At 39.7% G+C, this 25,026-nt stretch overlaps 1 protein-coding gene across 1 annotated transcript in view; it reads right to left on the reverse strand.

Moving 5' to 3' along the window:
• Positions 1-25,026, reverse strand: part of ryr2a (ryanodine receptor 2a (cardiac)) — a 268,931-nt gene that overhangs the window by 141,795 nt on the left and 102,110 nt on the right. The window contains 21 exon segments of the mRNA XM_039616258.1: positions 811-971; positions 1,134-1,248; positions 1,411-1,556; positions 2,547-2,717; positions 2,847-3,055; positions 4,577-4,751; positions 5,446-5,550; positions 6,345-6,448; positions 6,658-6,805; positions 8,366-8,525; positions 9,119-9,202; positions 9,366-9,469; positions 11,140-11,244; positions 11,382-11,586; positions 12,677-12,869; positions 13,831-14,072; positions 14,156-14,289; positions 15,264-15,382; positions 17,779-17,874; positions 18,125-18,260; positions 18,941-19,124. Coding sequence (XP_039472192.1) covers positions 811-971; positions 1,134-1,248; positions 1,411-1,556; positions 2,547-2,717; positions 2,847-3,055; positions 4,577-4,751; positions 5,446-5,550; positions 6,345-6,448; positions 6,658-6,805; positions 8,366-8,525; positions 9,119-9,202; positions 9,366-9,469; positions 11,140-11,244; positions 11,382-11,586; positions 12,677-12,869; positions 13,831-14,072; positions 14,156-14,289; positions 15,264-15,382; positions 17,779-17,874; positions 18,125-18,260; positions 18,941-19,124 — 3,096 coding nt within the window.

Genomic DNA, 25,026 nt, shown 5'->3' on the forward strand with positions numbered 1-25,026 from the left:
TCAGTAACCTCATATTAAATAAATAGATGCTTTTCGGTTACTGAAGATAAAAAACAGTTATTGACTCCAAAGGATTTCACATCCAAATTCAATCATTAAATTTAGGCTTTCTGCAAAAGACTGGTAACCTACCAGCTGTGTCCTGTCTCTCACCCTATGACAGCTGGGTAAGGCTCTAGCCTCCAATTGGCTGCAATTCCTAAAAGGTTTATGCAAAGTTTTTTTATGAATTAAACCTCAATCGTGGTTTGAATACCATAGCCTATCTCACCTGCTGTCAACTTCTAATTGCTACTTCAGCTTGGTGATGCACAATGACACAAACAAGAGGCAACGGCCAGAGCAGAAATATGACATCAAAGCCAAAGTTCCAGAAGCTGCAGTTCCTCTAAAGGCCACTTGAGGCTGGCTCCAAAAGCAAATCAATCCCCACAGACTCCCATGTTAAAATGTCCATTTAAAAAGCTTTTTCATAGCATTGTTTATATCCTACTGTATGGGTGGTTTCCCAATTCACAACATGTTTTAACAGTCATCCGTGGTGTGGCTCTGACTGAGAAAATGAAGGACACAGGACATCCACTGACTAATCACAAGTCATTAATGAGCCCATCATGCGCAGTCACATCCACCCGTTCATGACATCTAGTGTAGCTACAGCCAACCTTACATAAAGTCTATGATAAAACATAAACAAGCTGATAAATAGGTGAAACATTCTTACACTCACCCGAAAATCTGCAGCTCTGTTGCAACATGCCACTCAGCCCAGAAACCTATCCATACACTTCCACAAGAGACTTGACTAACCTCTCATGAACTTTGCCTTTTTCATCTCCCAGGGTAACCGTGACAGTCCGGACCTTGTGCAGCTCAAAGCACGGGTCGTACTGATGGAAGTCAGAAGTCACCCAGCCTACCCAAACACTGCTGGGCTCCTGACCTGGGAAGATCCGCACTGAATAGTAGTACTGCAGAAAGAGCAAGAGGCGCAATCACATGTAAACCAAAACAAGGAGTTAAAGAGCACTGAGCATTTTAAACCAGGTTCAGCAAAAAACATTCATCTCCTGTAAATCAAGCTACACTTGCTCGCTGGATCTATGAGCTATTCATCATGACAGTTGTCTTACAGTGGAGGCTTGCATGAGGAAATCAGCGCTAACTCTGTCATCAGCCATCACCTCCTCCGATACACGAGCAGATGAGGGACAGCTGTTGTCTGGCTTGTTTCTCTTCAGCGTCAACCTGACAGATTGGATTAAGAAATAAACACCATGAAAGAGGGGAAAGAGATCGCTAGAGTTCAAAACCTTGGTTAAATATCACAAGAGGAACATTTAACAATCTGAAGCCTCATTAATTTGATGTTAATGAGTCAAGGATTTGTTGAGAGGATGGAGGGATTACCGCTGTTTGAGCTTGGAGGGCTTCTCCTGGTTATAATCTTTGTGGTTGTTGAATTCATCTCTCTCGGGTCCGTTGGGACCATTATGACTGTGAGATGACTTCATCAGGACCTCAAAGTCTGACACATTTTCAAAGTCCTCCAACTCCTGCAGAAAAACACAACTGAATGCACAACACCACTGCAACAGGAAGTAATCAAAGTCCTGACATAAATCTGTTAAACTCTGTTTTAGGTCATTCTATGTAATATCACCCAGACCTTTTAGTACATGTCACGGTTTGTTCAGTGGATTCATGAGACTAAAAAAACACTAAGACATTAAAAAATGTTGTGAAGTAGTTGAAAATGATTTTGTTCACCTAATGTAGTTAGATGTCAGTCTCCTTGTTTCACAGCACCTTTAGCAGAATCACTATGACTACTATAACATTATTAACTTTAAATTATTACAACATCACAAGCTAGAAAACTGTGAGAGAAGCCAGGTATCAGATATCAAGTTAACAGTGTTGTAAAATGCCACCTAAATCCAGAGCAGAGACAGAATCAGACAATGAATATGGGACTCTTTTTACTTGGTGTTGCTACAACAGCAACAGGAAAACTTTAAAAGCTTTGTCAAAGTCATTATGGATTCAACAAACTCCAGAACAGAGGCAATAAAAAGTGAGTTATACAAGATCTACACAGGCCTTCAGTTTACACACAAAGATGTGGATGACATAAAATCTGAAACTGAAAAATTGAACTCAACAACTCGTTGCAGTCTGACATTCAACATGTGTGACATTCTGTTGGCTGTCACTAACAAGATGGTGGAACAACCTAGTAAGTGAGCATATTGTGGAGTCAGTGGGGGAGACCTGAACAGAGGAGAGAGTGAAGAAAATTCTTTCAGAAAAGTTACAGCTGGAAATAGAGATGGAGAGGGCAAAACACCAAGCCCAACACTTCTGCACACATTGTTTGTAACAAGAGGCGATTTGAGTTACTGCTGCAGCGCAATGCTGATGATCATTCTCCTCAGACCTCTAACTTTAACAAGGCATGTTTGCCCAGAGAACTCCTGCTCCTGCATTTGCATTTATGCATTTTTGATTGCATTTATGTGAGTTTTACAAATAGCATTTGTTACCCTCTTTGGTGAGAAGAGGCTGCCGTTTGGTGGGCACCTGGTTTCGGCACATTCTATGGGCATGCTAAGTCTGTAGAAGGTAATGTCGGAGTAGCTGTTCTGTGAGCCAAAGGACTTCTGAGTGACCTTCAGGCATGGACATGACTCTGTTGTCTCGTCTATCCTCGTCACCTGAAAAAGAAACACACAAACATACTGTCTGTATGTTTTATTTAGCTCAGCATATCTTTTGGTTATTTAGTCAGCACGTTTGTTAAATATTGGGAATGTGTTGAAACGTGCTCACGGTCCTGTCCTCACCTCGATGTGTTGGTGGTGGGGGGGTACTGGTACAAACTGAGGGAGCCTCTTGCTAACCCACATGGTGACATCCCGGTTCATGTTAACAGCAAAAGGCTCATAGCCTTCTTGTAGGCCACAAATGGTGAAGTACTTTAAAGTGCTGACATCTTTACCAAAGTTCATTCTCCCAGCCTGACACACACCCAGGCTGCAAACTGGTATAAAACCTGTGACAGACAAAAACAGTCAAATCCTTTAAAACATATATTAATGATGTATCTTAAAATCTGCGCACTAGATAATCTGCTTTTTTCACATCTAAATGCTATCATACTCAGCGCTCCTTAATCATCAAAATTATGTTTGTTTGGGTTTTTTTGCCTCTCTGGCCAAGAAATACGCCCAACAGATTTATTTTCCCAAGTACACCATTACGGCTTTTGCTGGTCCACTTGACTGTCATAGTTTATTATTTATAGTTTATCTTTGTTATATTTTTTTAATTTTAGGTTATTACAATCAGAATGGACAGGACCGGGGGACAGGAAAGAGAAAGAAGAAGAGAAGAGACGTTGGGAAGTGAGTTATCATCAAAACTATTCTGACATATTTGCCTTTGGGAGCCTTAAATCAAAGAAGACAACGCTCAGAAATGAATCTGGTAGATTTATCAGCTGCTGTCCAGATAACATTTCTGCGCTTTAGGACTATTAATAAAACAGAGGTATAAATATCCTGTTTCTAAAAGTGGAGTTACTCTGACTTCCAAGAAAAAACCTGAAGCATTCAAAGTGTTTTTTGCCATCAGTCTTAAACTAAACTGCAGTTCAAAGGATATGCTGATTAAGCACCATCGTCGGCATCAGCTTGTAAGATAGTAAATGATGACTATGTTGTATAGAAGGAGATGCACTGTGCACTTCATTGATCCATTTAAAACATTGGACACAGCGACAATTGCATAGACAGCCAAAGAATGATTTGGCTTTGGCTTTAAAAAAATGACAGACTCTATGCTTCCTTAGGAAATGCCCATTTCCTGCTCATTCCCTAATTTTGTACAGCCTCTGTATTGGTCTTCCACTTCAGCTTGTTGTTGATGTGGACACCTGGATCCTTATATTCCTCCACCACATAAACATATTCTTCTAGTATAGACAGTGGATATCTCTATACTGTCTTAAAATTGCTGTGAAGAGTTGGTATCGACAATTACACTCCAATATAAACAGCTTCTTATTGAAATATATCCTATATTTCATACAGTGTATCCAGTTGTTGCACCTTTGTAAATAAAAGCTTTGCTTTTTCATTTATTTACTACTGACTAAATATATTTATGTCTATCATCATTGGTTTAAAAATTAACTGGCAACAGCATGGTCAGTCATTTAGGGTTTTTTTTTCAAATGCCAAAATTTACTGGCTCCACCCTCTGTGTTAACAGTTTTCTAAGTAACGATTGACAGTTTTGAGAGTTTCCTACTGAAATAGTCAGCTGTTAAATAGAAATTCATAGTTACAAACTTTAAAACATAGGAGAAACAAATTTAATTAAATGTTAGAAACAGGCTAACAAAATATACAGACTAATAATTAAGTAAATATGTTCTTTCATCAATGATTTACCCAGAAGAACACTTGGGCCACCTGCTGGTATGTTTAGTAAGATTTACTCTTTGGTCTTAAAAATGAGCAGTGTCTCCTGTTTTTACAAACGCATCTGCTGTCCAAGACAGACTACTGACCTTCACCGACATCAAAGTCCTTGAAGGCCAGCTCTGATCCAGAATCATCCAGCAGCACTTCTCCATTCAGTGTGAACATCATGGTGTGCTCATTCAGATCCACCATGCAGCCCACCACATCTCCTATCTGCCAGGCTCGCCCAAAGTGTTCATTACCTTGGTGCCAGCGCTGCACCTAGAAAACACAGTACATGCAGGGGTGCGCGCACACACATGCAGTTACAGGGATGATCAGTGTGGAGATGTAGTGGTGTTATTACCAAGGCTTTTGTCTACCCATTAGAAAAAATATTGATTGTTTTCGCCATTTCTATGATACTATGATGCTCACAGTATGCTGAATCAAATTGTCTATACATCCATCCATTGTTTAGTGCTTATTAAGGTCATGGTGAAAGTGGTCTAAGTAACCAGACCAGGCCACTCTCTCCTTGGCCAACACAAGATCTGTGCGGGTTCAACTCCTTCAAGTCGAACATGAAAGACCTGGACCAAAGACTGCTGACGGCATCACTGCAGTGGCAGTCTAACCATCGGTTTCCCACTCGTCCCCTACTCATGAATACAAAGCTGAGATACTTTAAGCGATAATTTGTCTCCAACCTAAAGTGTCCAGTCAGTCCTTTTACAACTCAGGACCTGATCTCAGAATAAGAAGTGTTAAAAGAGATTGTATTTTTTCATAACTATAAGTTGGATTAAGAACTAATCATAGGATGTAAAACTGACTCATTTATTAAAAATGTAGGTTATTGTAAAGAGTTTTGATGTTTTTAATTTTTCTGTGTAAAGATAATAAACATTCACATCAGAAATAAAAAAAAATACCTAAATGTAATAAATAAATGAGATTTGTGAAATGACTGCACCTTGAAGCCATCAAAGACAAATGCCTGATCATCAGAGCCCAGTTCCTGGTCTGGTAGACATCCTGGCCTGGCCCAGCCGACCCTCATCTCTCCAGCTGTTAGAACCTAAATGATTAGGACCACATTAATATCCAGTTTGGAAAGTGTTTTACAAATATAATAAAAGGCAAAGTGTACTGCTTTGTGTGCACAGACAGTTGAAGATCAATGGGTTAGTAAGGTTTTGTTGAGCTTAGAATTTTGTATTTGCAAATCTGACATAGTAAGTCATGCTGCAACCCTAACCTGGTTGAGTTCGAACTGTTTGTAAGCACAGTGTTTTCACTATTTATTTTCTATTTATTTTTCAGACAATGTCTGAATGCAAGCCTGTTTATCTGGACATTACAGTTTCATTTACATGTCACATTTATAGACGAACATACACATTCACAAAATGTTTTATGCTTTTATACTTGCTCATGATTCACAGTCAAATCCATTTTACAATATTCGTATTGCAACGAATATAAATTTTTTTTAATTATGCTTAAACAGATCCAGTTTAAAGTTTTACGAGTCTAATGTTTAGAAAAAGCAGCACTGCAGTGCATGTGGACCCCTTTGAGGCCTTCCCCAAACCGCAGCTCAATTCATGTCTAAGCCATCCACCTTTATCTACTAAAACAAGTGAGGATGTGGGCCCAGCGAGTGAATCAATAGAAAAAATCAGTGGCTGATTGTATAAGGGTGTAAAATTAAGTTGAGTAATTTGTTCAGGAAAATATTCCCCAAAGTAAGGATGTATTAGGAAGATGTTTCACAGAGAGCTTAATATTTGTATCAGACAATCTGTGATGTATTTCAGTGATGCTCATTAAGCATTTTATCTCAGTCACAAATATTTTCTTGCTTCTTACCTCCAGCTCAAAGTACCACTTCCCAGTATTAACACAGTATGTTTTTTCTGCTCTGAAAATGCGGAACCTCTCAGCCGACATGTTACTCAAGCCAGATTCAGCTGCTGGATGGCAGAGAGGCATGGAAGGATGAGAGGTAACAACAGGGGGACAGGGGTGAGCATTTTAACAATACAATGTCAAGGAAAAAAATCTTACATCTTACATACTGTACTTCTGAATATTCAAGGTGTTTATTTTTCTCTCAAAAGTTATAGAAATGAAAAGAAAATACAATGAATGATGTTTTTTACTGAAGCAAACAGTGTTGTACCATGGTCTTGGTCAGGAGCTTCAAGATTGTATCCATATCCCAGGAGAGTCCTGACAGCCTCTCTCAGACTGTCTTTGTTGGACTTTTTGGTTCTCTCATCCAGCAGAGTGTAGGGGACCAGACGAGGGTTTCTACGGTTCTTTACATCCTGACAAGAGACACAACAAGGTTACAAAACGGAAAAAACAACAACAAAAAACAAAGAATTAAAGAATTTATATAATAGAAGAAAAAATTAGCCTGTTAGAATTTACAGCTAAGAGGGGACACTGCAGCATTTCGTACCACTGGGGTGGCCTTTAACGGGAAAAAAACTGCAGTTCCTCTGATTGTCATTGAGGGTTCCTCCACAATTTTGTCAATCCCCATAGACTCCTTTGTTAAAACAACTTCAAATAAAATCAACACGTCGGCATCCTGGTACATAAAGTAACTTTTAATTTGCAGTGCTAATAGCCCCTTCATTACAGTTCCATGGGGAATTTTTTATTAAAGAATAGAATTAGAATTAGAATTAGAATAGCTTTTTATTGTCACTGTTACAAGAACAGTGAAAGGCAGTTTGGCATCTCTCCATGTGTGTGAAGTACACAATAGCGTAAGTATTTACACAATGACAAATTTACATTTACACAAGAAAGAGTTTGTGGGTGTGGCTGGTTTAACTGAACATGAATGTCACCACAGGTGACTGCTGCAGTTGGCTTCACCTTAGCTATAGGAGTCGAGCTAGTGCACATGTTAAACAAATACGTAGCACTGTTTTCTTTTAGAAAGGGAAAAGCCTTTAGTTGATCTAAAATGCTGCAGCATTCCTATTGATAGGAACTAGAAAGAGAGAGCATGTTTCTCCCATACTGACTTCTCTTCATTGGCTCCCTTTTAAACCGAATGTCAAATTTAAAATCCTTGTCATCAAATACAAGGTCTTGAACTATCAGGCCCCATCTTATCTTAAAGGCCTCATAGTACTTTATCACCCCAATAGAGCACTTCACTCTCACACTGCTGGTTTGCTAGCTAGGAACTTTTGGTTCTTAGGGTATTTAAAAGTAAAACGGGAGGCAGAGCTTTCAGGCCCGCGTCTATAAAATCATCTCGCAAGTTAGATGTACGAGAGAGACACTGTCTCTACCTTCAAAATTACACTTAAAACTCCTCCTTTTAATAAAGTGTATAGTTTATAGCTGAGGCTGAATCTGGTGACCCCCAAATCCTTCCTTAGTTACACTGAAATAGGTCTAGACTGTGGGGGATTCCCATGATGCACAGAGTGCATCAGAGTGTGAATGTGTGTGAATGTTGGTTAGTTTGCACTTGAGTTTAGAAGTGCTTGTATGAGTAGGTGTGAATGGGTGAATGAGGCATGTTGTGTACAGCGCTTTGAGGGAGAGTAGAAAAGCGCTATATAAGAATCAGTCCAATCAATCCATTCTTCACTCACCTCTTTTCACTACCTGTGTGTTCATATAGCACATTGCATGTAATCATTAGTTACTATTAAACTCTGGCTCTCTTTCACAGTATGTGCTTGTCTAGTCTTCCAGCCGTAACCCCCAAAGCGGTCACAGCCCACGACAGATTGGTTCTGACACAGGTTTCTTCGTGTTAAAAGGGAGTTTTTCCTTACAATATAAAACAACTTGATCATTGTTGTGTGAAGTGAATTGAATTAAATTGATTTCAAATGTTTTAACATTGTGAGTACCTGTTGTATGCCATAGGTCCAGCCCTGGCGGATGCGATCTCTTGCCCAAACATTGTGTGCATTCTCAGCTAGCTTGTCCACCATAGCTTCCTGGGTGGAGGTCAATTTGATGTGACTCAGATCCAGAGGAGCAGGTTTATAACCACTGGATAACTCATAGCTGCACAGATAGAGGTGAAGTACTGCATTGTTATACAGAAATCCTAAATACCCAGAATGTGCTGATGTCTGAAACCAGTCCAGTTTCTGTTGCTCTAGTCATAAACACTCACCAGCCTTCTGAGTTAACTTACTTTGTGGCAAGGTGCTTGACATGACATATTGACATGATTGTAATGAGTTTTTATTTGAGTTACTTTTGCCTTCCTATCAGCCTGAAGCAGTTTGGCCATTCTTCTCCAACATCACTGGATATTTTATCTTTTTTTAACCATTCTCTTTAGATCATAGAGATAGTAATGTGGAATAATTTCAGTAGATCAGCAGTTTCTGACAGTCTCTCAGCACCAACAACCATGCTACGTTCAAAGTCACTTCACCATCACCTTTCTGATTGATGTGAACTTTATCTTGACCATATCTGCATCCCAGAATTCACTGAGTTGCCATGCAATTAGATAATCAGATATATCTGTCTTAACAAGCCATTGAACACATTTAACTTGCAAAGTGGCTGGTGAATGTGTATAGTCTTCTGTATCCAGCTCTTATATATGGAACTGACATTTTGTTTTAATGGTTTAATGGTCTTACGTTGATGAAAGTTTCATGTTCTTGACTTTCTCTACAGCGTGTTCATCTGCTAGGCCAACATGGCAACCCAGAGCCAGGAGAGTTCTGTAATGGGCAATAACACAATCGCAAAGAAAAGCACAAAGTGTGAATGGGATGTGCGGATGCTTGTTATGAATTTCAACAATAACTGATGCTTCTGCAACACCCCCAAAAAACTTACTAACATATGTGATGAAATTTAAATTTCACTGCACTGATACATTACTTGAGAGTTTCCAGAGACATCTGTAGATTGTAGCTTCGTTCCTGTTCAGGAAGCTTGGAGAACTCCACCAGACATGGGTGCTGCCGCTTATTATCATCCCGCACCTGAAGCAAACACGCAAAGAAAAAAGTAAAGTTTAGGGCACTAATAGTCACCAAGCTGTAGCTAAAGACATAACATATCTGACGTCATGTATTTTTATAGCAAAAATATTCATTGGTTCATTCTGACAATATTCAAATAAAGAAAATAATCAACAGTATTTCATTGAAGGCTGTGGAGCAACAAGAGCTGAACCATCAGACAGAACAGTGTCTTCCTGGAGGCTATGAGACCCTTAGTGACCGGCAGCCTCTATCACCTCCAGTCACAGATAACTTTTGCACTATCCATAGTACACAACTTTATTCACTTGACTTAACTGACCTGCAATTTCTAAATCTTGTGATATATCTTCAATATCTTATATTATATATATTAATAATTCCACACTTGATCTGGCTTCTTTATACTTCAACCAAAGCCCTGCACAGTATCTTTGCTATTCCTAGCACTGCACTATTCTGAACAGAGATGTCGGATGTCATTCCTGGGATCTGCTGGAGACACTTGCTCAGTTTGGGGGTCACCGCACCAAGTGCTCCCATTAGCATGGGGGCCACTGGTAGGATTTCTCAATATTAGCCATTTCTTCTATCTGCCGATGGTGCATGCCGTGCAGGGGCCTGTTCTTTCATGATGGTTCCTATTTTTGCTCCTCTTCTTTCTCGGGTTTTCTTCTTTCAGTTGTGGCCATTTTCCTGATGTGCTCATGTATGTTTGTGATTTCATCTTGGATCATGGTTCTGACACAAACTAGTCCCAGTTCAGCCTTCCTTCCACTTAGTGTGCAGTCTCACGGTGCTGGACTTGGGATGAAACCATCCATGCATGGTAAGCAGCATCCTTGTATTGATGTCAGTGGCTTCTATCTCTTCTTTTGGCCAACTTATATGCCACCATATATTCCACCTCTCCTCAGGACTTGCCTTATCTTCTGCAGATATTTGGTGGTTGCGGCTTTCCTAGCTGCCTTTTGATTGTTCCCATTTGCATGTGGGAGTCTCATTCACTCTTGGTATAAAGGTCGATGTCATCCATGTACAGGAGTTGGCTAAGGATTGTTGCATTCCATAGTCGGTATCCGTAGCCAAACTTGTTAATGATCTGGCCAAGAGGGTTCAACAGCAGTGGGGACAGAGGAACTCTTTTGTGAATCCCACACTTGATGACGACTTGTGCAAGTGGCTTGAAGTTGGCCTCTAGTTCTGTTCACCACATCCCCATCGAATTCCTGATGAAGATGCTCAGGGTCCTGTTGATCTTGTACAGTTCTGGGCATTCCAGGATCCAGGTGTGAGACACTGAGTCGTAGGCTTTCTGGTAGTTCACAGGTTAGGCTGGTCTTATAACCATAACCAGTGCTCTATCCGTCAGTAGCTGGTGGGGGGAGGAGATGATGACATCTCCCCCCTGACCTGATGTCCTGGCTCTCCCTTGCTGTAACATTTGTGTTGCACTCGCCAATCTCTAGCTGTGATAGCAGTTGCTTCCTCTGTATGTTGGAACACTGAGCTACTGTTTCTTTTTTTAAATTTTAGTCTAGATGTTGGGTGCCGAAGAATCTAACAGTCCCACATCCTCTTTATGTAACCCATTTTGATGGGATTACATGGATAGCAGCAGTCCACCAGGTATTATATACAGGTATTTGTTTTCATATAATAATACTCACTGCACCATAGATCCAGCCTAATTCTATCTTGTTCATCACCCAGAGTTCATGGATGTTTTCTGCTAGTTTTTCTCTGATCCTTTCCAAGTGAGGTGGCAAAATAATCTGAACAGAAAACAAACAGCGTTACAGTTACTGGTTAATTAAGTGAAAAAAACTTTATCGAACAACTCCAAAAATAATTAAATAGTGAACTTCAATCAAGTATGTTATTGAGAAAAATGGAGCAAGACATTTCTGACCTGGCTGGTGTCTACAGGTATCGGGGTGAATGCTGCCTGGCTCAAAGTGACAGTGGGTCCCAGCAGGTCTCTGGTGGCAGTCTGATCCTGACTAGCCTCCAGTTTCAGCTTCTCCCTGGGCAACACTGCTTCATAGCAAGGGGCATAACCGGGAGGAGGGAGGAACTTAAACTCGCCATGACGCCCACCAAGGAGAAATCGCACCCTGCAGGTGAAACGGGAAAGGAAATCAGTGAGTGAGGATCAGAACACAGCCGAGTGGCAGCGCTCCTGGGACCGACACTTATGTGATAGATCTGGGACAAAAATTGCCTTAGGCATTTAAATTTGTGATGTCAATGATGATGATGATGATATAAAAAGAAAGGTTTCAAAAACGTGTGAGTCAGCCTGCTACCAGATAAAACTGATGAGTTGTGCTATTTGTCTTCCTATTGCTGACCAAGAAATACACTGTTACATTTTTGGACAGTGACAGCTAGCTCAGATGTACTTGGACAAATTAACATAATTTGTTTTTAATACTTATATTAATATTCATTTGCTTTACTAGGTTGAGATAAAATGACTGACTTGGCCAGTAAAGAATATTCTATATGTGACGAGACATCAGTTTTGTAGCATTTGGCTGAATTTGACCAGAGTGATGAACTAAGAAATGTAAAGGACTATTCCTGCACACTTGTCAGTTCATCTGCCTCCTTCATCTATAAGCAAACATTTATAAACATTAGTGACCCAGTTCTATTTGCATACTGGCATACTTTACTATGCTATACATACCAATGCAATAATAATAATAATGATAAAAATAATAATGATTATTAATATTATTATTAGTAGTAGTAGTATTATTATTATTATTACCATTACTATTTCAACCGTGTTTGACGGTATGCTTTGGATTATGAGCTGTTCCGATTTTCTCTTGAACATATATATATTGAAAAATTCCAGCTAAAAGCTAAATACCAAATCTAAATCCCAGTGGTATCACATAATTGTTGTCCTGTAACCAACATTTGTAGAAACCCCCTAATATAACAACAAATCCCACTGATAACTTTTGTAAGACACTCATCAGGCAGTTATTGTAATAGTCTCAGAAGTATGCTACGCTGTTTTTAGGACAACAATCACTTTACAAAATCAGGATGTGCATGTAAGTTGTGCTTATAGTCATTAAACAGGTGCAAATCCATTTTAAAAGACAAAAATAAAACAAGCTTCATGGAGAACAAAGACAATGACTCATGCTCTCATGCTGTGTTGATGAGCTTCAGTGAAACACTGACTTGACCCCAGCAGAGAAGCTCGCCACTGGGAAGAAAAGGCCATCAGAGTTGAAGTTCTCAAACATGCCCTGAACCGGCTGGCCATTGATTCTGAAGGAGATACTGGGCACACTGAGGTCCAGGCAGCAGCTCACCACATCCTCTGATCGAAGGAGACGCTGATTGGGTGAGCTAACAGTCCGCGCAATGCAGCCTGCACAGGATACACAGAAGTGCAGCGAGAATTAGTTTAGTTTGGTTTGAACTTCAAGTCTGAACTGTTTAAGTAAAACACGACATCAGAGTTTATACCAGGACATTTTTCCATTATGGTTTTTGCTTTTACTTTACAGAGCATTTCCTAAGTTATTGTGATCCATTAACATGCTCACAAAAGCATATATGTTTTGTTTTTTTATTTTCAGCCTTTTTCAGCAGAAAAAACGTCTTGTAGGCATTTTGCATAACTTTCCAACAGTTTTTTTTTTTAAACATAGTTTCATACAAAGATTCTTTTCTTTTTTAATCTATTTCTGTGCATTTTAATAAATAAATAAATAAATAAATAAAAGGATCCGTAACTTGAAATTTCGAGTTTTCTCAAAATTTTGAGGTAATAACTCAAAAGTTAGAGAAAATAACTCGAAATTTCGATCCTTTTATTTATTAAATTTTGACCACTATAGTCCACAGTTTATATTTTTTAACCTAAAAAAGACATTCAATAGTCTCACATTTCAATCGGAAAACATACTGGCAACTGCCAGTGCCACCCTTCAGTCTCCTGTTAGACTGAAGTACCTATGGTACTAACTTTAAAATCTTACTTCGCCGTATTCTCGAGATATCACATTCACAAGAGTTTCAGAAAATTTGACCTCTGACCTTTGACCTTTATGTTGACGTTACTGAGGTTCAAACTTGTCTTAGTAGATACAACTATGGTATTAATTTAAAGCTCTTACATTGCCTCATTCTCGAGTAATCACACAATTTAGGTGTCCACCATGCCTGCCCAGTCAGCCGGTGGGGTGACAACAATATTCCATCAACCTTTCAGGGCTGAGGGGTAAAAATGATTCTGCACCGGACAGACTTTCATTATCAGTGATAGCTAGTTAGTAATCAAACTCAGTTTCCTCTTTATACACACATACTGGAGACACACAGCTCACCTGACCAAAGATGGAGTCCATCAAAGCCATAGGAATAGAGGTCATCACCCACCCCGTTGCCTCCCCACCCCTCTCCTCCACTGGGGTACGGTGCATAGCCATTGGTGTTGCCCCAACCCACCCTCAGGTGAGTGGCCTCTGCTGTGACAAATGGCAAAACCTGATCCACAATCAGCTCGTAGTACCACTTCCTGTACTGGGCAGAGCCCTCACTGACGCCCAAAAAGATGTTGGGACGCATGCTGTTGAAGTGAATGAATGTCAGTGAGTAGGCAAATCCATTACTGTAATCCATAATCCAGTAGTTCTATTTGTATGTGTTTACCTGCTTATGTGGTTGATCAGGCGGGTCTGCAGTAATAAATCTCTTCCTGGCAGCAGGTTGTCACAGATCAGGTGCTGGTTAGAGCGCACTGCCACGCCGTGACACACACACAATGAACATAGCACGTCTAGAACCTAAACGGTATTTATAAACAAGACAGGTAAGATGTTATTGTTTCTACGCTATAAAGAGACACAAGTACACAGGTAGTGACATCTATACTGAACTGCTGAAAAGGTCAGTGGTGGCTGGAGACACCACAGAGGGCTCAGAGTGTTCACTCAGTCTGTATTTCTGACTGAAACCTACTACAATGAACACATGAGTATCAGGACTGCACCATGGAGCAATGGGAAAAGGCGGCCTGGTTTTCTTTGACATCTAGTGACAACCAAGTGCATTTAGCTGTTACCCAAAGAAATGATGGGAAACACTGCAAGCTGGCACAGGCTGTGTGATGATGACACAGGACACCTTTGGTCCTTAGTGATAACAGTATTCCCTGATGGCAATAACCTTTCCCAGCAGGATAATGCTCCTTGATACAGTGCAGAAACTAAATGATTTAAACACAACAAAAGGTCCAGGATGTGGATCTTCTGTGCAACAAGTTAGATCCATGGAGGCCTTACAACAAAATACTGAGTGAAAGGATCTGCTGCTAACATATGGAGTGTGTTAGCAGGATGTCTATCTCTGTTAAGTAAGAGCTTTTAATTAGCATAAGACAAACCTACAAAATATTAGATTGCTTGTTTAGATGTTCAGATTTCTATGTGATTGGTACTAAATTCATGCTTCAGCATGAAAAAAGTGAAAAATAACAAGACAGAGTCATAAAACCTATATCCTCAGACATAATAAGAAGTCATCCTGCAACAGAGGGTCTGACCTCACAGAGTCCTGTTTTCAACATCATGGAGTCAAATAAAGAAACAACACATACCGATAGAATCTAAATCAACAGAATAACCAAGGCAAGCTATCCAAAGAACAGCCTTTCCACCTGTAAAAATGATGCAAGTGTACCGGGGATAACTAGGCTTTAAAATACACCATCATGTACAATATCATCAGTTTATGTTTGTGGGTAAGTAAGTGCCCATACCTTGTGGTTCCGACCATGTTTGTCCAACAGAGATATGATAGACTTGATATGTTCCTCTTTGATTATGTTAAGTGCTTCAGGACTCTCCACCAGTACACAGTGAAGCACCTCCAATATACCTGTAATTAAAAATAAGGTGCAGTGTGACTATAACTAGATTCAAAACTACAGTTCACATAAAGCTAAGAGTCTGTTTTACTGTCAAAGTTTGGAGAACCGACAACGGCTGTACAGGTCCCAAAGCTAAGAGCAGAGGCAACCAGCTTACTCATCACTCAGCTCTGCATCTTACTGTCGTTAAATATTCATAATAATGACGGAAACTTTATCTGTCCAACTGGAAATACTTCTAAAACATACAGGACACCATTAAAAGACTGAAATACAAACGCAATTAGAGCAAATAGAAAAAATAAATAAAATAACCAAAATGTAAAAAGTGCTTTTTAAATATTGTTCAATTTAGCTGCAACTTATTTCTATGGTGGTATTTTTATCGATGTATTGCCAGATCATAACAACAGAGTAGTTAATGCCTTTTGTATTTTGTAATCGTCGATTCTTGTGGACTTCTGTCCGTCTCACTTCCTGTTTTTGTCAGGTTTCCTTCTTTTGAAATTGTCCTCTGCTGTATTTGTCAGACGTGGGTTCAGTTAATCAATCGCCCTTGTCCTGATCCCTTTGAATGTATGATTTGTTAAACCTGCTGGTTCATGTTGGACATTATCATCCTGTTTATAGAGTCTTTTCTCTTGCCTGCCCTTTGACTCTTTCCCGTTCTCCTGTTTCCAGGTTCTTTGTACCTGTAGTTTGTTACAAGTCATCACAAAGCAGGTTATACTGTAAGGTAAACACCTCACAGCGTCACAGATAGAACCTAAATCCTCAGACATCCCCTCTAAGTACGTTGCTGTGGTTTCTCTGCTGTGTTTTTGTTGTTTTGTTGTTTTTCTTCAGCAGATTTTCACTGTTTTTTTCTCTCTCTCCATCTGCTCCTCTATTTTTCTTTCCCTCTCCTTCTGTGAACTTTGTCTCCAACTTCTCTTTCTTTCCTCTTTTTCTTTTCCATCCCCCTGTCTTGTCCATTGTAATTGTAATAACTCAAAAATCCTAATAAAGTTCTAATAAAATATGACTATCAAGTAGACCATTATAGCAAATGGTCCACTTGGGATAGTAAACCTGTTGGGCATTTTTTGGCCTTCTGACGATAATTCTGATTGGACCCTGTAGTCATGCCTTACTTTTTGATAGGTCCATCCACTTGACCACTGACGACTTACTTTCTCTGTTTAATTCAACCTCCTTAGAGATCCTTGATTTCATTGCTCAACTCACAACCAGGAGTCAAAAACATAAAACTCAGCCTTGGTTCAATAATGCCACCAGAGACCTCAGACAGGTGTGTAGAAAAACTGACCGAAAATGGAAAATGGATACATTTCACGTGTCTTTTGATAACTTTGAACCTTTGTTAAATTATGAGAAGACTGTAAGAGCAGCAAAAAAAGTGTTTCTCTAAGATCGTGGCTAACAACGGTCACACACCTCATATTGTATTTAGCATTATTAACGCTGTTCTTAATTCTCCTACTGCTCCTCCTCTTGTAGCATTGAAAGCAAGTCTTCAGTAATAGCATCGCAGACTTCAGGTCTCATATTGTCCCTCCTGCTGCCGACTCATCTGTTTGAAAAGCCACTTTTATTCTCTGGCTTTTAAATCAGATCTGAATACTTTTATTTGTGTTATTCCTTGCTCAGGTTTTCTCATTTCATTTAATTATGACATCTTGTCCTATGTTGTTATCTCATTTGATTATTTTAGACATACAGCACTTTGGTGAACAACCGTTGTTTTAAATGTGCTATATAAATAAATTTGACTCGGTCCTGTTCGTTTCCTATTATTTATTTATCTGTAAATGACACCAACATTTAACTGTAGTCGGTGTAATTCATCAGCATGTTTTTCTATCATTCACTTGCGTGTTTACCTCAACCAACTCCAGTTCGTCTGTGAGAGCACAGCAACAAACTCTGCTGACTCTTGTGTTCTTTGTTTATTAAATTCTGGATCCTTTTTATGTGTAAAGCTGCCTTATTGTCTTTTGGTGAACAAAGCCTGAATCCAACTTATCCAGTTTCCACAGTGCACTGACCTCAGGTAAACCTTCAGTTCACCCATGATCCGACTATGAGAAAAAACCCCTCAGTGCTCAGAATTTCAGCTGGTTCCCACTATCTTATTGGTGCTTTAGTCAGTAATATAAACTTGGAAGCTTAAGGCACAGTCATGTTTCTAACAGCTGAAAAGGTGGCTTCTTGTTAAATTAGTAGAAGCCTTTTACAAGTTGATTAAATTGAGTTGTCATCTGATGTCAACTGCTTTTTCTACGTAACATGTATTTGTATGTAACCAAGGAATTTCTGAGAATGTGTACTCTGACTTCAGCACCTCTTTTACATAATCATAAAATATATATTATAAAGACAAATAAAAGACAAGCTAACCTACCAGAGCAAGCCTCCAGTCGCTCCAGTCTGCTAATGAGCCAGTCCAGTGAACCAGAGAACTGGGCACAGTTCTTCCTGTTCCCTCTGATGAGTGCAGCTAGAAAGATGAAAATAAGTGGAGAGAAGTGACATGATATCAAAAGGTGTAACAACAGTAACATAGGAAACTGTGAAATCATCTGTTCTTACTGAGCCCACCTGTCTCTGTCCTCTGATCCCTTTCTGAATGAATCTATGAGCCATTTATCATCTCTTAAAATAACCTGGTTGTCTTCAGCTCTAAAATGTGGTTTTACGTGAGTGGAATTACAATGTGAGTTATTGCATCTTTCTGTGTGCCTGGTTACCCAGTAGCTGGTACAGGGAGTTGAGAATGGCGCTCCAGGCCTCTCCAGCCTCCTTTCCAACTGCCTCCGCAAAATGAGCTGCACTACTGTAGACGTGAAGCCGATCAATGCACTCCAAGACCAGGCTGATCATCCCCTAGAGATATGGAAACTGTTGTTTTTACTTTATTCACCTGAAATGAGCTCTACAAAACAGAGTGTAGTCACAGAAAAGTGAAGAAAATAAAAAACAAATTGAATGCAGTTAATTCATTCTGTGGGTTTGGATATAGATCATGTAACCATTTGATATCTGAGTTGAAAACCACAGAAATGCCCCCCAAAAATTGCATTTCCTCTAATGGCCACTGGAAGCTCGCTCCAAACAGTGTGCCAATTTCTCTCCAAGTAAACGGGAGCAAAAAGCATGTTTACAAGCTAGTAGAGAAAATGTTAAAGCAAACATTATATAATTGGCAGTTCTTTGAGAAACAGTTTCACAGACATGGATTGTCTCATTAAAAAAAAAAAATCCCACACCATTACAATTTGTGTATACAGTAAAATAATTGATTCATCTTTTCTTTTTTTTTTCTTAAAATAACATTTTAGACATTAGATATTCCAATGTGTTCCATCATTAGAAATAAACCACTACAAAATTCACTGGGGGTGGATGTACTGTATGTCTGTACTGAGGCAGAATATATAAATATATTAGACTAAATCTTTAAAATTGGAAGCAAAAACTGTTAAAAATGATTTGAAGTGAGTTTGGGGCATGTTGGAAAGCGTTCTTCACCTCCATAAACACACATATGTCCAAGTGCACCCTACCTCTTCCTGAAAGAGGTTCTGACGGTTCTTCAGAGCTCGCAGTCGGTTCTGCTTGTCTTCATGTTCTAGGTGATCTCCAGGCGGTTGGAAGTAACCAATTAGATCCTGGAGGCTCAGGCTAACTGAGTCTATTGGCAGATCCAAAGTAAAGCTCCTTCCTTTCTTTCTTAGTATGTCCAGACCCCTGGGAAATACAGAATGGAGGATGTCAATCATGCTATAAACTAGAGAAGAGGAAAATGTGACCTTGTGTTACCCAAGTTTAGTATGTTTTACTGGAACAGTGAGAATCTATGCAAATGAGGAAAGAAACTTAAATGTGACGATCCCTCTCCTCAGCCTAATCGCTTATTTTATTTTTCTCTTGTGTTCATGTTGAAATCATAAACACAGAAAGACAGAAAGATTGTCTGGATTCCTTAATTTTTTGCATCCTTGTCTTCTAGATGACCCCAGAAATTAACCAGTGCAATTTTAAAGAATATCTCAATTCCCAAAATGAAAAGAGAGGAAGACGTGGAAGAAGAGTCGTGCACAAGCATCCACAAGTGAGACCTTTATTGTTTTGGATGAAAATGGAATGTAGCATGTTAATACATGTGGGTTTTTCTCAGTGTGACAATATGTCTGTGGATTACAGCTGACAAAAAATAAAGAAAAAAAGTTTAAATATGGTTTTGGCCATCGTGACATCAACTAGTTGGTGAAGTCCCGCTGTGGAGCTTTACGCTGAGCATATGTTAGCTTTTTGAAACAGACATCACAAGCATGACCAAGCGACACGTCCGACCCTGAAACCTCACACAAGAGACTGAGGGGCTAACAAGTTGTTACTCACAAGACAAAGTTACTGGATATTTTTATGTAACCAGAGGAGCTGGAAAAGAAATCTCTCAGCTGCCTAATCAGATTAATAATGTTATGGGGCTGCAGATTCTGTGTTAAGACCCTGTGTTCAGGGTTAGTTGACTGTGACAAGCTTGTCAGCGTGAGGTGATCATTCATTAACATGTGCTGTGTATTTGTTTGATGTAGTCCAGCTCAAGCTTGTAATACCTTTTAAATAGACCAAACAAGTGGACCTGATATTGTAAAAACACACATTCAGCGCACAATAGCCCCATAAAGTATGAAATAAATTGCATTAAACAACAACACTGTTACTGGAGGGGGGAGAGGGGTTTGGAGACTCTATAGAATCCAGCTCAGCTTGTTGTTTTCACGTACAAAAAGAAGAAGAACAACAGATGGTCCGAGTCTCACAGAAACCTGATCTCAACAGCATGACTGACAGTACACTGAATCCACAGGTGAACATTCTCCTAGATGTAAAAGCTTTGGTCACAGATGGTATTATAGTAACTGGTGGGTCCATAAAAGCCAAGGCCACAAACATAAACAACATTACACTTAACTGATGTAGTGCTGAACTGTACGAGGTTCTACTTGTACAAAAATTATATTCAAATGTCTACTGACTACTTTGAATGAACATGTGACAAAGCATTTGTCTATGCGCTCAATGTTTAGGTTCCTAACATACTTATCATCTTGGCAATTCCCCTCAGCACTTCAGCATTACTTTCCCAGTCATTTGGTAACTCTTCCCTATCACCCAGAACCTATTTCAACTTCTCCCTACACTTGTTGCAATATTCTTCCTTCTCCAGCATCCTTTGGCTTTCTCTTCTTGATTTCCTAGTCAAATCCTAGGGTCTATCATCCGATGCTATATAGCTATTCTCCCCTGTAGTCTCCTATCCCTTTACCCACTGAATGCATGCTTCCAGTTTACATTCCGAATTCTGAATGGTTATACCAGTGTTACAAAGATGATGGTCAGTTGTCTAAAATATACTGGACACTCTCCAAAATAGATGAATCAATATGCCCTCCTATTGCAAAATGGGAGGCAGATTTATCAGTCAGCTTAGACCAAAATTTCTGGCCTCAGACATGTTTAAAAGCCTTTAATTTGATTGGAAATGCCCTGAAATGACATCCCAATGTCTACAATTAATACAATACAAAATACCACATAGAGTGCTCTATACAGGTTAATGGATGGAGGTTTTTACCATCTTTTGCTGGTGGCCTCTGCTGTTGAGGAGTCCACTCTGCAGGTGGGGGAGATGTAGCAGAGGTGGAGGATGAACTCAACCTGGTTGTCTATTGTCATGCAGTCTAGGATATGACTGAATGTTGGGTGGGTGTAGTTTTTTTCCTCTGTGGTCTGGATGGGCCTGGGCCCCCTGCCCTTGGTGGATTAACACACACACACACACACACACACACACACACACACACACACACCCCCATCCCCAGTTGCCTCCCTCCTTCCTTGGATCCTCCCTTGATGCACAGGTGCGTTGCTGAGGAGGGGAGACATTCCTCTTCTGTCCCCTCCTGGCCACCTGCGCCTCAGTTTTATTCCACAACTTAGACACTTGCATTACTTACACACTCATGACACATACATATTGGGTCTCGGGTGTGAGCACACTGAAGGGCGTCCAGAGGACGGTCTGTTTATTCAGCCTCACCTCTGGTGCTGGTGCCCACCTCTCAAGTTTAAATACATGTAAACATTGAGGGTTCTTGGGAGGGGCCATGCTGACACCCACTGTTGTCTGGCAGAAGGTCTTTGGCACCATGCCCCTCCCCCTAAAGTGCACTTTAGAACAGCACGCATCAGCACCACATATGGGTGGGTGGAGTGAGGGATGGGGTCTTAGTGTACCACGTTAATTTTTGTGTGTCTGCATGTTGGGCGAGTGCGTGAGTATTTGTATATGTGTGCATGAGGGTGGAAATGCATGTTTGTGTCTGTGTGTGCCTGTTTGTCTATGTCTCATTTTCTTAGGTGTGGGGGCCCGTTTCTTTTAATTTTACTTAACTTTAAATTACAAAAGGGTTGTAAAAGAATAATAAAATAATTTTTACAATTACTTGGGCTCTATTTACATTTTATAAAACAGGTAAATGTATTACAACAAAATAAATCAGGGAGGAACAAATAAGTTAATATAACTTTATATTCATTGTTTTGTGTAGCTTAAATAAACTTTCAGTTAAGCAGCTATTCTCTGAAGTGCAGTTGTTCTGTCAGGTATACTAAGACAAGTGAAAATTTTTAAAATAAAATTCTATGCACAAAAAAGTAAATCACAAATTTCTACTTCTTTATTAATAAAATGCAATATGAATAATTTCTTCAGTTCTCGCTCTGGATATAAATTTCTTTACACTGGTCCAATAATATATACAGAAGTGCATAGAGAAAATCAACAGTTACATACAAGGTACTGTCGAGAGAGGTGGGACTGAAAAGGATCTGGACCTGGCTTACCTCTCATCTGAGAGAGTGTAACACTTAACATCTAGACGTTTATGTTAAAAGTGATACAGAGCTGTATTACAAACCGACCCAACTTCAGATAAGTGGAAGAAAATGGCTGGATGATATATTATTTTGTTATTTTACATTTTAACTTTTATTGAAGCGGTTGTCATAAGTTTTCAAACAGCATGCGTCATTCCTAATGCACAGCACAATGCACCACACTTTTCATTTGCAATTTATTAGTTTTTCAGATATTAATTCGTCATTTTAGTAACACATTAACATGAATGTAGTAACATGTTTTCATATCATATATAACACCGGTTTATTTTAAAGTGTTTTTTTCTTCATTGATAATGCACAATGTGACAATAAAGCAGCAAAATTTAACATTAAAGAATGTGATAAATGGTTTAAACTGCCTGTTATTGGCTTTTAACATTTTCCATTAAATGAACATCCTTTTTACTTTTTTATCTTGCAGTTCCTTTATTAATCAGAAGAAAAATCAGATGTTCCCAACAATAGCTTCTCTTAAAGTTCTGGTGATCATTTTCAGAGCCGTTCATGGTCAGATACCTCACTATATTAGTAAATTTCTTCATTCATAGGTGACTGCCATGTCTCTGAGATCAGCTGATCAGTGGTTGTTGGCTCTTTGTCTAAGTTAGAGACAAGAGGAGTCTGTGCTTTTGGAGTGGTGGCTCCCAGGTTTCGAAACTTACTCACGATCTATGGAAACTGTTGACACCTTCCAAATGAAGCACGTAGAATTGTGTAGGATTGTCTTTATTTAGTTTTATGAATTTAAACTGTTTTAATTCTTGCATTTTACTTTGTATTGTAAAGCCCTTTATGACTTTTGTCCTTGAAAAGGCTAAATACAAATGTTGGTTATCAAACATTAGGTCTCTCTCTTCTAAGACCCTGTTAATAAATGGTTTAATAATTGATCAACATATTGATTTATTCTAGCTTACAAAAAGTTACTGCAGGATGATTTTGTCAGCTTAAGTGAATCAACACAAGGAGGGGAGTAGCAGCAATCATCCAACTCCAGCTTATTAAGCAACCACAGAACAACCCAACAGAGTTATAATTCATTTGAAAGACTGATGCTTAATCTTATCACCCCAAACTGGAAAAGTTAAGAAACTGTTCTGTTTGTTGTTACACAGAGTTTCTGTCTGATTTCTTAGACTTTCTGTCTTATTTAGTGGTCGGCTCAGATCAAATAATTACTGTGAGTGATTTTAACATCCATGTAAAATCTAAAAGTGGCAAAAACCCATCCACCACCAATCCTACATGAGCATGCTGTAAGTATTAAAGGGACTCCACTGCAGTGGTTTGAATCATATCTATCTAATAGACTACAATTTGTTCATGTGGAGTCTTAATTGGGGGAGTCTTAATTACTTCCACGGAACTAGCTTGATCTATCCATGACACCAGTAAACATGCATCAATTACTTAAGAAGCAGCAATGTCCTGAAGACATAAAGACCTGGATGACCTCTAATTTTCTGCTTCTGAATCCGGATAAAACTGATGTTATTGTACTTGGGCCTAACGATCTTAGAAACATGGTGTAACCAGATGGTAGATTCACCAAAGTAACCGAACCTTTTTCATTCAAGTTGTAACTCACCAGTTTCAGAGGAAAGCTGTTTCTTAATCCACTTAACACTGTCCTATAAATCACTTAAGAATAAAAAAGGGGCCAAACTCAACAAATGACCCAGTATGTTTCTGTACATAACAGGCAACTAACAACTTTCAACTGTATGTTCGCAAAACAAATTTTGTGACATTCGGTTTCCATTTCTTTAGATGAATCTATGAAAAACACCAAAGATCAGACAGTTTGACAGACATTAAATAGTGTTTTTGGACCAACAAGCCAATTTTAAAAGAGGTCTTAGCTGAAAACTTGACATATTTCAACATGGTGTGCAGTATATCCTTAAAAAAACAGCTGCAGAGGCAGCTGCTCAGGATGCTCTCGAGAGTCCCTCTGTAGAAGGTGGTGAGAATGGATGATGGGAGATGGGCTTTTCTCAGCTTCCGCAGGAAGTAGAGACACTGTTGGGCCTTCTTGGTTATGGAGCTGTTGTTGAGGGACCAGGAGAGGTTCTCCACCAGGCGGACACCAAGGAATATGGTACTCTTGACAACCTCCACAGAGGATCCATCGATGTTAAGAGGACAGTGATCTATCTGTGCTCTCCTAAGGTCAACAATCATCTCTTTTGTCCACATTCAGAGACAGGTTGTCGACTCTACACCAGTCCGTTAGCTGTTGCACCTTCTCTCTGTATGCTGACTTGTTCTTGCTGATGAGACTCACCGCAGTCGTGTCATCGGCGAACCTAATGATGTGGTTCAAACTGTGCATTGCTGCACAGCTGTGAGTCAGCAGAGTGAACAGCAGTGGGCTGGGCACACAGCCCTGAGGGGCTCCAGTGCTCAGTGTGGTGGTGTTGGAGATGGACTGTCTGAGGTCTCTCTGTCAGAAAGTCCAGGATCCAGTTGCAGAGGGTGGGTGTTCAGGTCCAACAGGCTCAGTTTTCCAGTCAGGTGCTGAGGAATGATTGTGCTGAATGCTGAACTGAAATTTAAGTACAGCATTCACACATACGTGTCTTTGTTTTCCAGGTGGGTGAGGGCGAGATATAGGGTGGTGGCGATGGCATCATCTGTTGATCAGGTGGGGTGACAGGCGAACTGCAGTGGGTCCAGT

This window comes from Oreochromis aureus, linkage group 8 (genome assembly GCF_013358895.1).
Source record: "Oreochromis aureus strain Israel breed Guangdong linkage group 8, ZZ_aureus, whole genome shotgun sequence".
Classification (NCBI taxonomy): Eukaryota; Metazoa; Chordata; class Actinopteri; order Cichliformes; family Cichlidae; genus Oreochromis; species Oreochromis aureus.